The sequence below is a fragment of the Camelus ferus genome, chromosome 13 (genome assembly GCF_009834535.1).
Source record: "Camelus ferus isolate YT-003-E chromosome 13, BCGSAC_Cfer_1.0, whole genome shotgun sequence".
Classification (NCBI taxonomy): Eukaryota; Metazoa; Chordata; class Mammalia; order Artiodactyla; family Camelidae; genus Camelus; species Camelus ferus.
Window position 1 is genome coordinate 47910261 of NC_045708.1, and position 14150 is coordinate 47924410.

Genomic DNA, 14150 nt, shown 5'->3' on the forward strand with positions numbered 1-14150 from the left:
ATTTGTAGTGGAGAGATTACAGGTGAGTCTTTTTGTATCATTAAGAGCATTGGGCTTTACAATTAAGCATCCTGACTCTATTTCTTCAAGTGTAAAGTGAGGAAAATAAAACCTACCTAGAGGAATTATTGCAAAGAGTAAATGAAATATATGTAAAGTACTTAGAAATACATGGGAGCACAGGGTAAATACTAAATACATGGTATGTTTTTAAATATTTTGTGGTTTTACTTTTTGGTTACATTTAGTTAAAATATTTACCCCTAACGGAGTAATATTAATGTTAAAGTTTTTTCTTTCTTTCTTTTTTCTTTTTTGTGAGTGTATTTGCATGCTACACACTTAAGTTGCATGTTTCTCTTTGCTGATAGTCACTTGGGCTGGTGCCAGTCAAAGGCTGCCCAACTGTTTGATCTGATAACAACACTGACAGTTCTACAATGTAACTCTCCCTCTAAGTTTCAAGTAAAATAATGTTCCTTGTAGCGTTTTCTCCAGCCCTCTTGCCACAGCTCCTCTTCCATTTTAGTCTTTGTTTCGGCATCCCTTTACATGTTGCCTATGCAACCATCCAGGGTTTACATTTTAGGAAACGTACGAAAGAAACGGAGGGACGGGTTAAGGGCACGGCCTTTCTCGTATATACACGTTTTTCCAAATATATAAAATTGCCTCCAGAATATCTTTGTACTCCCTAGGAAACCACAAATTTTATTTTTCATTGCAAACTCAAACTTCTCTGCCAAGCGTGCCTATCCTGAGCATAGCAGAAGGGTAACCGTCCGGAGCCTGCAGGGCACCTCCCCGGGTTCGGGGAGCCTGAATTTGTGTCTACAGCCCCCGAGCCGCCCCAGCGCGGGAGTTTCGAGGGGAGCCCGGGGACAGCTGCGGTGTCACGTGGGGAGGCCGCGCGGGGACCGGCGCCTGGGGCTCGAGTGCCCCCGGGAAGCCGGCGCCAAAGGGCTGCATCCGCAGAGCCCAAACCTGGGCGTTCATTAGCGCCTCGCTGGGAGAGGAGCTCGCCCGCCCGCCCGAGCGGGAACAGGTGTCCGTCCGGGTGGCGGCGCCCGGGCCCCTGCGGGCGGGCGGGCGGGAGGGAGGGGCTGGCGCGCCCGTGCGCGGAGGCCCGAGGGGGAGGTTCCCGCGAGGTGGTTCTTCGGCTCCTCCTCGGCGCTCAGGTTTCCTCTTCCCGCCCGCCGGCTGCCGGCTGCGGCGCCGCCTCCCTCCTCCCTCACTCCCCGCGGCTGGGCCCGCTCTGCGGCCTCGGCCCGCCTCGCCCCCGCCCAGGCCTCCTCCCGCTCGCTCTCTCCCTTCCCCTCGAGCCTCCGAGGAGCCCGCAGCCGCGGGGCGCCCGGGAAGATGGCGGCGGCGGGAGGCGGCGGCGGCGGCGAGGGGGGCGCAAGCCCGGGCGGCGCGGCGGGGCCGGGGTCGGGGCGGCGCGGACCCGGCCCCTCCGCCGAGGCGCAGGACGACGCCCGGGGCCCCGCGCCCGCCGCGCTGCACCCCGAGGAGGTCGCCGTGCGGCTGCAGCGGATGCGCCGGGAGCTGAGCAACCGCAGGAAAATCCTGGTGAAAAACCTGCCTCAGGACAGCAACTGCCAGGTACTGGCACGGGCTGCGAGGCGACGCGTCCCGGGGGCTACGGGGCGGGAGCTTCAGGGGGAAGCTGCCCCCGAGGTGTCCAGGCTGGTGCCAGGCGCCTGGGAGCGGTCCTGCGGAGGAGGGGGTCGTGCAGAGTTAGAAGAACGGTCCGTGGCTTTGCAGAGCCCTCCGGGTTTCTGAGCCTGCGGTCACCCCGCGAGGATGGTACTTTAGGAAACTGAGTCTCGGACAGGCGACGGGAATTGGCTCGTCCAAGGTCACAGGAAAGTCCTGCTCGCGCTTTCCTTCCCCTGTGGTCAGGGGCGTGTGTGTGTGTGTGTGTGTGTGTGTGTGGGTGGGTGGGAGGGAGGGGTGTGGGGAGTAGTCGTGGACAAAGAGGTGAAAGAGGGTGGAGGTGAGCTGTGGGGCACAGGTTTGGGGAGGCCAGGTCTCGGGAACACTTGGAGACGGGCGGGGGGTCCCGCGGGGTCCTCGGGACTTGGGTGTGCCATGGGGGGCGGGGTCACGGCAGAGCTAGGAGTGAGTTTTGCTGTCGCAAAAGCACTCGACCAAGTTTGTATGAAAAAACTCTGCCCCCTCAGTTTGCTGAGGCCCTGGAGTAGAGAGGTTATCGCTGCGCTGTGGGGAGCCTTGCAGCCCTCTTCTGCCATGCCAAGTCCAGGAGGATTTGTTACTCAGAGACTCCGAGGAGACTTAAAGATAGGCTACGCTGTCTTTGATCCTGATTAACTGTTGCTTTAGGATTAAAAACTCTTTATCTGACTTTTTTTCCCCCTCCTTGATTGCCAAATTAACATGCTCATTGTAGGAAAGTTAGAAAATACAAAGAAGCGCAAAGGGGGGAAATAGAAACCACCTTTTTTTCTGATACATAAAGATAACCATTTTTAACGTGGGGTGTTAGCTTTCTTTTCCTGTGCGTGTATACACATATGTACGTAGTTTTGTTTTATCCCCCCCAAAAGAGAATTTCTTTGATTCTTCAGGGTTTCTTAGTTGCCTAGATGTTCACGTGTGTTTTACAAATAACTGCTATTTATACACTTTGTGGGGGTAGGGAAGGTAGTCTCTCCTAGTTTGCAGATTTGGGGCAATTCCTGCAGTTCATCCTGTGGCAGGATGCATGGAATTGCAGTAGGGTTGCCTATTGATAACCGCAGCAGTTCTTCCATAAAATCCACAAAATAACAAGACCAATGCTTCTTTACTATGTAATTAGACCTTACAGAGCCACTCACAGTAAATGTGAGCATATAACCTTATAACTCATATACGTGAGGGCTGTTTTGTCTCAAAAAGCAATATAAAGTCTCTGTCAGTATTTGTACATCTCATCTCTCTTTGAATGCTTTCCATCATTGTCCACTTCCCATCAGGCAGGTAGTATTTTGTGATGCTGCCTGTAAGAACACCTGCAATGGGCTCATTTCATAGAAGCAACTTTCCGCTGCCCACACAAATATGGCAAATAGACAGCAAGTGAGCTCGGAAGAGGGAGGCTTGGGAAAGGCAGATGGCATTTTTTAAAAAAACTGAAGAAATAACAGCTCTGTGTGTAATCTAGAAGAGAGACGGAGAAGTGTCTTGGTTTCCTTTGTAGAATGTCACCTATTTTTCTTATGTTTCCTTACATTAATTCTAAAAATATTTAGACCAAAAATTTTTGATGGTTCTGTATATTCCTGCTTTGCTGTTGGTAACTTTTTCATCTTCCTTCTCAAGAGACTTGAAAAAATATATCAAATGGTCTAATAAAAGGAACAGTTTTAATTACCTGTTGTTAAGGATGGAGAGAGGTTTTATGAGAATTACACTCGTGTATTTTTGAGGTATTCTTTCTCTTATGAATTTATGTTTTGCCTAAATTTTAGGATTTTCTGTAAGATAGCAAGCATAAACTATCACGTAAGATTAGTATAAGATTTGTATGTTTAGATGAGTCTTTTACTGCCAAGTAATCTTAAATTTTTATGGTAAGTTAAATTTTTATGCCACATTCGTTTTGAGAGCTGAAAAGTTTCATCTATGAGCAAAAAAAAAAAAAAAAAAAAAAAAGTTGCTAGGACCTAGAGACTAGTTTCCAGACGTGCTAGTGTTTATTTTTCTCTATTATGATTTCTATAATAAAGTGTTAGTTTAAGGATTTCTGATGATATAGTTTTAAATTCAAAACAGATAAACATTTGATTATAGATAACATTTAAGTAGTGTTTTTTTTCTTACCATCTTCTATACTTGTACCTTTCCTAAGCTTTCTGATCACAGTCATAGCTATTAGTGGTCCATGTTACATAAATAAATAGAACAGACCAAAATATGCTAATTTCTAAAAGCAATTAAAAGACAGTCTTTTCTTTAGATTATTTAGATAGAGAATTACTTTTTTTTATTAGTCAAATAAAGTTAACATTTATTTGATCCATTTCTCAAGTTGTAATATTTTCATAAATATGTTCTGCAAGAATTTTTTTATATTTTATTTTTCATTTCCCTTAATTCTGTTTTTTTCTTAGTGGCCGCATTTTACTGTCAACTTACTAGTGAAGGATTAACTTTAATTTTATTTTACATCTTTTAGCCAGTATCACCTGGCTACATATTCTCCTTTTGAAATGACTAACATGGTTAAAAAAAAAAAAAAACAACTACTTTTTGTTCAGTCTCTAAGTAATCAGATATTTTAAATACCCAGCTTCTTGTTTTTTCGTTTTTTTTTTTTTTTTAGGAACAGTCTATGTTTATTCATTCATTTTTTCTGGAATATCACATTAAAGGTCAAGGTCATTCCTAACTCTGATTCTCAAATTGTATAGTTATGTTTCTAGAAAAGCTATGTTAGTAATTGATCAGTAGGAACCCAGTAATTTTTTCTTAATATTTTGAAAGCATGGATATTTTCTTTATTAAACATAGTTTGCATAAATTTTACTCAAATTTTGTTTAATTTTTGGTATCACAAATATATAATAGCTTTACACTTCCTATGATTAGAAGACACACTGAGAGTGTCATTTATAAGTGGAAGCTTTTAAGGATACAAATATCAAATAACTTACAGTAGTAATAATACTAGCTCTAAAAAAACCCCAAAGACCTTCATACTAATAAGCTCTCAAAAGCTGTCTCATTGAATCATTACTGTGCTGTCAGTCAGGTGCTGTCTGGTCGGCATGGTATGCTTTCTGGAATCCTCCTAGCCCAGCTTTCTCCTAGCCTCAATTCTGGTTCATATCCTTTCCATCGCTTGCACAGACTATTACAACTTTTCTCTTGGTCACCTACCCTCATTATTTTCCTGTGTCTTATGTTTTAGCCCATCCTGCTTACTGCTTCCCTGAGAGAGCTTCAAATCTGATCATGTCACTTCTGCTTAAAACAATACAAAAGCAAAAACAAACAGAAACCTTTGGCTCCATGTTCCCAGCACTGCTTCTCAGACTTTTCCTCAAATTATCCCTCATTTGTCTCTTTTCCTCAAATTTTAAGCTGTAGCAAACCTGAGTTAGCTTACTGCAGGACAAATTGTTTGGAGAGTGAATTGTCTTCATGTTCTGTCTGGAAAATTCATATGAATTTTATGTTCCAGTAAAATTGGGTTTAATTTAAAAACAGTGACAAACTTTTTAAACTCCCCTCTAAATTTTTTTTCATAAACTTGACACTTAGAGAAGATGCACCATGTTTATCCTATGATTTTCCATACTCCTGTATTACCATGGAGTATTCAGACCTCACTTTGAGAAGCACGACATAATAGGGTAGAAATCTAAGGTTCTAGGCTTTTGTGACTTGACCCCTGCCTGCATCTCCAGTCTCATTTCTTATTAGTCCTGCATTGGATTCTACTTTAATTTTTTAAAGCTACCTAGCTCCTTGAATACTTCTTGCCACTGTGACTTGGTATTTGTAGTTGTCTTTGAATGTTAGTGTTTTGTAATGTAATTGTAGCAATTAATTTATCATGAATAATATTTATAATAATTACTGTAATGACAATGAATAATAATGCTGCTGTGAACACTGGTTCTTATTTAGAATAGCCATGTATCTGTGTGTGTCTATATGTGTGAAGTCTTTTGCAACTCTGAATTTAGAATTTTGATTAGTTAAGGTAAGGCCCTAATGTGTTTTTTATTGTATTTCTATAAATTGTATTTTATGGTTAACCTGATTCTGCTTCAGTAGCACTGTTACTGGGAGAAATGGAGAAAACAGCGGCTTTTATTTCCTATACCGTTTGAGTTCACTCAGTTTTTTTCTTACATAGTGTATGTATGTACATGTATTTTGTTTTTGTTGTGTTTATTTTAAAATCTAAAAGATTTTATTGTGTAATTAGAAGAAAATGTGGAGTGCTTAGGGCCAATAGCCAGGATCAGCAAATAGAAGAAACAGTCTATTGTCTGACTGGGTATTATTAACTTTCATTTCAAAGTCTCTACTATGGAAGTTAATTGAGAAGCTTGATGGTTAATTCATAGAGGCTCAATTGAAAGCATAGTATTATCAACTAAGCACTTTTTAGAATAACAAGCCACCAAATATAGGAAATTCTGGTTGATCTTTCTTAAGCTACTTATTCTCATTTTTCTTTTATATTAGTCAAAAACCAATAGAATTTTCTCACATGCTTTGTGTTAGCTGTGGGATTTAAAAATGTACCTTATTTATTTTCTCTGACAATGTATTCAGTAATTGTTGCCTCTTTCTAAACTGGGGCTATTATTCACCGCTTTTTCCTGATGGTCCTGGGATGTTTTCACATTATGAAATTATTTTTTTCTTATTGAGAATGTCATTTTCCTTCCTTCCAAAAGTTACTTTCATGGTGTAGTTTTTACTACTTAAAAGTTATTTATTACATTTTCTTTTTCAACTTGGTTAATCAGAATTGAATTGTGGGTTCTATGCCTTCTATTATCCTATTCCCTGTGTAACAAGGGTGCTGAAAGCTGCTAAAGGAATATAATTCTAGATTTCTGGGACACCGCTGGCTTGGTAAATTCCTAGTCTTGGCAGAAACTCTTAAAAAGTGTCTCAGCAATACTTGTTCTTGCTCTGAAAACACATTTGAGAAGAGGAGTACTTTGTGGTTAGCATCACAATGCTGAGTGTTAACAAGCAGTCCAAAGACATCTCAGGTGATTTACAGACCACTTCCTAATTAATGAATGGGTTGTGCTTATAAATTACTTTTGGGCTTCCACCATGTTTTCTTGTAGAAAGAATATGGTAGATGGTATTTAGTTTTGCCAGTTGGCATTTTAATATTTAAGCCATGATACTTGTAAAGTGTAAGATTACTCTAAATAGTACAATTAACATCTGATTGGCTCTGTGTGGGAGCGGAGACTCCCATCTTCAAGTCATTGATGGGTGCACCTGTGTCTTGTGTCAGATGCTCAAGAAAGAGCTGTGTTTAAGGGAACTGCTCTTGAAATAAACAAGATTCAGAAGATCAGGGAAGCATTAAATGAGGTCAACTCTGGTGAAAGGCTGTTGCTGCCAAAGGGGCCCCTTCACTAACCCCCTCAGTTTTGTCTCCTGATTCTTCTGTTTGCATTTATCTTCCCTACCTGGCAGGCAGTGGCCCTTAGGAGTTCCCTGGGCCCATTTCTCATCTGTGGGCAAAAAGCTCTATGTTTAGCTCTACTTAGCCCAGCTGAAACAGGCAAATAAAGGAATGTTAAAACATAAGTAAAGAAAACAAATATTCTATAAATTGAAAGATCTTTAATAGCTTATTAGTAGCCCTGGCTTTGTTTCTATTTCATTTGCCTAAAGAGGCAGTTGCCTTACTGTCAGGGGATAGTGTACAGTGAGTCAGTCATAAATGAGAATTGGGAAGATCAGGCCACCCAGAACACCTGTCTGTATTATATGTTTTGGTTCATGATTATCTGTGGGGCATCGTCCTTGGTTGCTGTGTACTAACTACCTTCCGTTTGTTCCTCCAGACCTATCCCCACCCTTCTCACCTGCTTTGTGTCCTGGGAGGCTCACTGTGTTGTGGATTGCACTAACAAGGCTCTCTCATCCTCTGGTTTCTGATCGTTTGGTCAGAGCCACTCATGGGAGATCAAAGGGCAGAGGAGAGAGAGATGGGAGCATTTGTTCACCCAGCTCCCTGTCTACCAGGTTTCTGTGGCTTGGCTGTTTTCTCTTTCAAAGGTCACAGCTTCTTTCCAGTGGATCTGTCCATGCAGTTAAGCTCTCTGGGTTGTTGTCATTGTTCCCCTTCCCTTCCTAGGCCTAGGGGTTGCAGGGGACTTTCGCTAACTATGGGCTTTCTTCAAGCCTTTGTAGATAGTCTGTTTAAAAACTTCTCTCCACTTACTAGTTTTTGAACGTGCCATCTGTTTCTTGCTGAGACCTCTTACGCTGTTGCCTGCTCAGTCTCCGTGCTTCCTCTCTTGTAATAGCACCCAGATTTTCCTTTGAGGACCTACTCCTCCTTCATTATTTATTAATTGTTTGGGTTTACTCTCTGTCCCCATCCACAGAGGTGACATAAACCAACAAACAGGAGTCTTCCCTTTTGCCATTGGAATTGGTTAAAAGATGGGCAATAACCTGGACTTAAGCTAGTCAGTACATGGTAGTCCCTTGGCCCTAGTGATTATTTCAACCTACTATGATAAAGAAGCTTAGGACTTTTGTTTGGTTGTTTAAGTAATTCTTTCTTCCCATGGGATTTGAATGCAGAGACACATTGCTCTGATTGTAGCTGACAGTCTGAGGACAGAGCAGACATTCAAAGGAGGACTGACCTGAAAAAGAGAAGGGGAGAGAGAGAGAGAGAAAAAGTTGAGAAGCTGAGCTGGAAACCTGATCAAGCTATATCTGAAGCTTGACCTACCTCTGGACATCTTAGTTATGCAAGCCACTAAATTCCCTTTATTTTTCATTGTTTCAAGTTGAGTCTTCTGTTACTACCAACCAGTAGTATCCCAAATAATATAAAATCTTAATTTAAAAACACATAAATCTTAGTATTGGAAAGGGATGGTTAAATACCTTTCATCCATCCCTTTTGCTTATTAGACAAATCCAGGTTACAGAGTCCTAAACACATGGGTGCTAGCACATTTTTAACACCTTTAGTTTCAAAGAAATCACTGCTTTGTAAGGTATCCTGCTCCACCTTCAGATGGCTTTTGTTGTTTTGTCTTATTTATATTAAATATAGAAAATTTATTTCCCCAAAATTTTAATTTCTTGATCCAACTTCTTCCCTCCAGTAACACAGAGAATTTATGGTATTCTTTTTTCTTTTTTTTTTAAATGTATAACTTCACTTCCTTCATACCAGTACCTTTTAGGGTATGAGTTCAAGTTTCTTCACCATCTTATATTTCTCTGAACATACACTACTATCATTTTGTCATCGCATCCCTTAATATGTGGCACCCAAAATTGAATATGCTGGTCTAGTTGAGATCTTCCTGTAATCCCTCTGCCCGAGCAAATTTCCCTTTTCTCTGGATTTCTGTAGTAATATTAACGTCTGTGTATTGGGTGCCAACTGTTGCCAGGCACTGTACGTTGTGCTTCATTTACTCTATATTTAATCCTTTTTTCAAGGCTGTAAGATTAGAATACTTTATTCCCATTTTATTGATAAGGAAACAGAGATGCAAAATTGATGTCAAGCAATTTGCCCAAAGTCATTCAGCTGATTGGTTGCAGAGTGGAGAAAACGAATGTTTTTTTTGATTCCAAAGCTCATATTCTTATCACACACATTATGATTGTAATTCCCCTCCACACGTACACTGTATTGTGTTTCAAAGGACAGGGGTTATGTGATACTTAACTTTGTGTCATCAGTGTTTAATCTAGAACCTGACACATTGTTCCAAGGGAAATTTAAAACAGAAGGAGACTACCCACGTATTTGTTCTAAAATGCTATACTTCTGTTAATGCATCTGACACATGGCAGGTTTTCAAGATTATCTTGTAAGATGAACACATTTTGCACTGTTAAGACTGTTAGCTTTTTGGCAGCGAACTTCATTCATAGGTAATTATTCAATCAATCAACTGTTTATGGCTTATGAATAAGTTGAAAGCTATAAACCCTCTCTCCAGAAAAGTGCTTATATGCTTAGGCGCACCGAAATTTACACGTAATTTCAAGGGGTTATGGATCTTTTGTGACTTACCCCAATCTCCCCCTGGGGGACTTACGATCTAGGCTGAGAAGCCGATGTGATTTTGATCATGTCTTTAGGACTTCACCTGAGTGTGGACCACTTGCGTAGATCCAAAACTGCTGTTTCAGAAGAGTTCTCATCAAAAACTTCTGTGGGCCATGGTTACGCATAGGTGAGATGATCTTCCATCTGGGCAAGAATGTGAATCAGCCTCCTTAATTTTCATTGCAGAAAAGACACCTGTGTTACATCATGGTTGATGTAAAAGCTCATGGTTCTCTGGTCCCACGGCAGTACTGACACTCACAGTGTGCTGGCACAGAGTGGATGTGCAAACATTTTTTCCTTAGAGTCCAGGATATTACAGTGTAATATTTCCCACTTAACGTGTGTTAAAGGTCAAAGAGTAATATAAAGAACGTGTCTCTTTAAAACGTATCAAGACTATTCACAATAAGCATTTGTTGCTAAGAAAAGTTTCTCTTTTTTGTTAGGTTTGTGAGTCTCTAACTTACTGTGAGCCCCTAAACTTGGTGCTTAATTTTGTGCTTACTTACTGTCATTATCTTTAGATTTCCTTTGTCCCTATGCTTGTACATTTCCTTTGTGTGTTTGAAGCTTTCTGTTAAACATTTGTTACCACCTGAATGCCAAAATAGCGTTAGAATTCACTGCATTTGTTGGAGCCTGCATTTGTACTCCTATTCTTTGCCTCATTTCCTGCCATTCCCTTTCACCCAGCCCCACCTCGCTCTACTCTCCTTGGCCCCAATCAGTTTTTATATCTTTCCTCTGTGATTATCTGCTTTCAGTTCCCAGCTTGCCTTATTTCCTGGACTTTGGATCTCCTATTACTCTCAAGTTCAGCTGCTTGCTTTTGATTCCAGGTTAGCCTCCATCTTTCTGACTTTATACCTCATTGGGTTTTTGTATCCTGATCTAGAGTAGAAGTATTGGCAATAAACAAGAACATGTGAATCTGGGACTTTTTTTTTTTTTTTAATTGAAGTACCATCAGTTACACTGTGTCCATTTCTGGTGTACAGCACAGTGTCCCAGTCATGCGTATACATATGTGTATTCATTTTCATATTTTTTCATTAAAGGTTACTACAGCAGAAACTTTTTTTTAGTCTGTTTTTGTGTATAGTGGCTAGCATTTGTAAATCTCAAACTCCCGAATTTATCCCTTCCCACCCTGGGACATTTTAAATTTTGAAGTGATCTCAAACTTACAGAAAAGTTGTAAGTACAGTACAAAGAACTTTTTTCCTGGGCTGTTTGAGAGTGAGTGCTGACCTAACTCTCTGCCAGCCTGAGTACTTTATTGTGTATTTCTTACAAATATGGACTTTCTCTAGCATAAGCACATCACAACCATCAGACTCAAAATACTGCCATCTAACCTTCAGATCATGTTTAAGTTCTGCCGGTAACATCTTTTATAGTGAAAGGATACAATTCAGAATCACATATTGCATTTAGTTGTTGTCTTTAGTCTTCTTCAGTGTGAAGTAACTTGACTTTTACAACCTTGACCCTTTTGAAAATTACAGGCCAGTTACTTTTATAGAGTGTCCTTCAATTTGGACATTTTTTATAGTTAGATTAATTCTGCATAATTAGATCCAAGTTATGTATCCTTGGCAGGAATATCCCAGGGTGGTGCACGTTTTAGATGTGTCCCATTGTTGATGAAGTTAACTTTGATCACTCTGACTGACTTTTATTAAAGTGACATCAGCCAGGCTTCTCCATGCAAGGTCTTTCTCTTTGTAATTCATGAGAATTTTGAGAGGAGATATAATTAAGACTGTAAACATTCTACAGGCACACTTTGCTTTAGTGTTCTTTGCTTTATTTGTGCTGCACAAATACTGCGTTTTTTACTAATTGAAGATTTGTGGCAATCTTGCATCAAGCAAGTCGGCACCATTTTTCCAACAGTCTTTGCTCACTTTATGTCTCTGTCACATTTTGGTAGTTCTCACAGTATTTCAAACTTGTTCATTATTATATTTGTTATGGTGATCTGTGATCAGTGATCTTTGATGTTACTACTGCAAAAAGAGTATCACACTGAAAGCTCAGATGATGGATAGCAATTTTTTAGCAATAAAGTATCTTTTAATTAAGGTATGTACTTTGAGACATAATGTTTTTGCACTTACGAGACTCCAGTATAGTGTAAATGTAACTTTCATATGCATTAGGAAACCAAAAAAAATGTATGTGACTTGCTTCATTTCAATATTTGCTTTATTGTAGTGGTCTGGAACTGAACCTACAATATCGCTGCAGGTGTTCAGTTTACTCATTTATTACTTTATATACAAGACAAACTCTTGGTTTCCTGTGTTGTTCGATGGGTTATACTTTATTACTATCATTACTTATTTTGATGCTTTAATTGTTTTACACTTGGGCAGTGGGATCTCCTTCAAGCTGGCTCCTATGTCCTCTTTTTACATAAACTTTTTATTTTGGAATAATTTTGGATTTACAAAAGAAGTTATAAAGATTGTATGCAGAATTCCTGTATATTCTTTACCCAGTTTCCCCTAATATTACATCTTATATAACCAAGGTACATTAGTCAAGATTAAGAAATTAACATTGATACATCATTACTAACTGAACTGCAGACTGTTTGGATTTCACTCGTGTTTTCAATTATGTCTTTTTCCTGTTCCAGGATCCAATCCAGGGGACCACACTGCATTTAGTCATCACGTCTCCTTAGTCTCTGTTCTGCACCAGTTTCTCAGTCTTTCCTTGTTTTTCATGACGTTTATAGTTTAGTCCGGAATTTTTTAGAATGCACCTTAATTCCAATTTGGAAGATGTTTTTCTCGTGAGAGATTAGGGTTATGGAATTTTGGGAGGAATTCCACAGAGTTGAAGTCCACTAATGATTATATCATTTCAGGGGGGACATGATGTTAACATGACTAACCACTGGTGATGTTAACCTTAATCATCTGCTTGAGATGATGTCTGCCACATCACTCCTCTGTAAAGATACTATTTTTCCCATTCACTAGTCCTTGGAAATAAGTCACTAATTCCAGTATACACTTAAGGGAAGAGTCCTATGTCCTTTTTTAAAAAAATTATTACAGTATTAATAATTATATTAGTTTCAGATATACAACAGTGTATTAACTCAGTATTTTTCTAGATTATACTCCATTTAGAGTTATTGTAATACATTGGCTGTATTCCTGTGTTATGTATTACAGTATCTTGTTTTATACATAGTACTTTGTACCTCTTAATCCCCTACCCCTATTGTGCCCTTCCCAACTCCCTCTCCCCACTAGTAACCACTAGTTTATTTTCTGTATCTGTGAGTCTGTTTCTGTTTTGTTATATTCATCCATTAGTTTCATTTATATTCCACATATGAAAAGGATAACATACAATATTTTTCTGACTTATTTCCTTAAGCATAGCATCCTCTAGGTCCAACCATGTTGCAAATGGCAGAATTTCATTATTTTTTATGGCTGGTATTCCACTGTATATGTATGTACACACCACATCTTCTTTATCCATTCATCTTTTGATGGACACTCAGGTTGCTTCTGTATCTTGGCTATTGGTCCTGTATACTCTTGACATGTCCTCATCATTCACTGAGCACTTCCTTTGCTTTTGACACAATTAGATGTTGCAGCTTATTTTGTACTTTCTGTGCTTTAGTCCTTGAATCAGCCATTTCATGAAGGCACCTGTTATAGACTGAATGCTTGTGTTCCCCCAAATTCATATGTTGAAGCCCTAACCCCCAATGTGGCTATATTTGGAGATGGCATCTCTATGGAAGTAATTAAAGTTAAAGGAGATCATTAGTGTGGAGTGCTGATCTGATAGGATTAATGCCATTGAAGAAAAGGCACCAGAGAGCTCTCTCTCTGTTGTGTGTCTCACCCCCCTACACACACCCCAATGTGTGCAAGCACCAAGGAAAGGCCGTGTGATGACACAGTGAGAAGGTGGCTGTCTGCAAGCCAGGAAGATTTCAGTAGAGACCAAATCAACTAGAACCTGGATCTTAGAATTCTAACATCCAGAACCATGAGAAAATACGTTTCTGTTGTCTGTGATATTCTGCTAGGGCAGCCCTAGAGGACTGTTACAGAGCCTAATTTCTTCTAGGGGAAAGTACTGTTAGGAAGCCAAGACCTGGGAGCTGGTTTTACTCACTACCATTGAGATGCCACTGCTATCTGTTCCCCTTAGTAGGCAGAGCTAGAGAACGTGTGAGTGTATGTATGTGTGCACACACGTATATGTACACCTACATCTACCTGTAGGAAGCAGTGAGTTCATACTCACACATCAGATTGTAGCCTGACACCATAGAGTTCCTTCTGGTTTTCTCCCA

The 14150-nt window shown here is 40.2% G+C and overlaps 1 protein-coding gene across 4 annotated transcripts in view; it reads left to right on the forward strand.

Annotated features, from left to right (window-relative positions):
* Positions 1-1214: 1214 nt before the first annotated feature.
* Positions 1215-14150, forward strand: part of RAVER2 (ribonucleoprotein, PTB binding 2) — a 98108-nt gene continuing 85172 nt past the window's right edge. For all 4 annotated transcript variants that reach the window (XM_032494482.1, XM_032494484.1, XM_032494483.1 and 1 more), the window contains exon 1: positions 1215-1602. In XM_032494482.1, the coding sequence (XP_032350373.1) occupies positions 1360-1602 (243 nt within the window). In that variant the 5' untranslated portion in view covers positions 1215-1359. The remainder of the gene's footprint in view (positions 1603-14150) is intronic.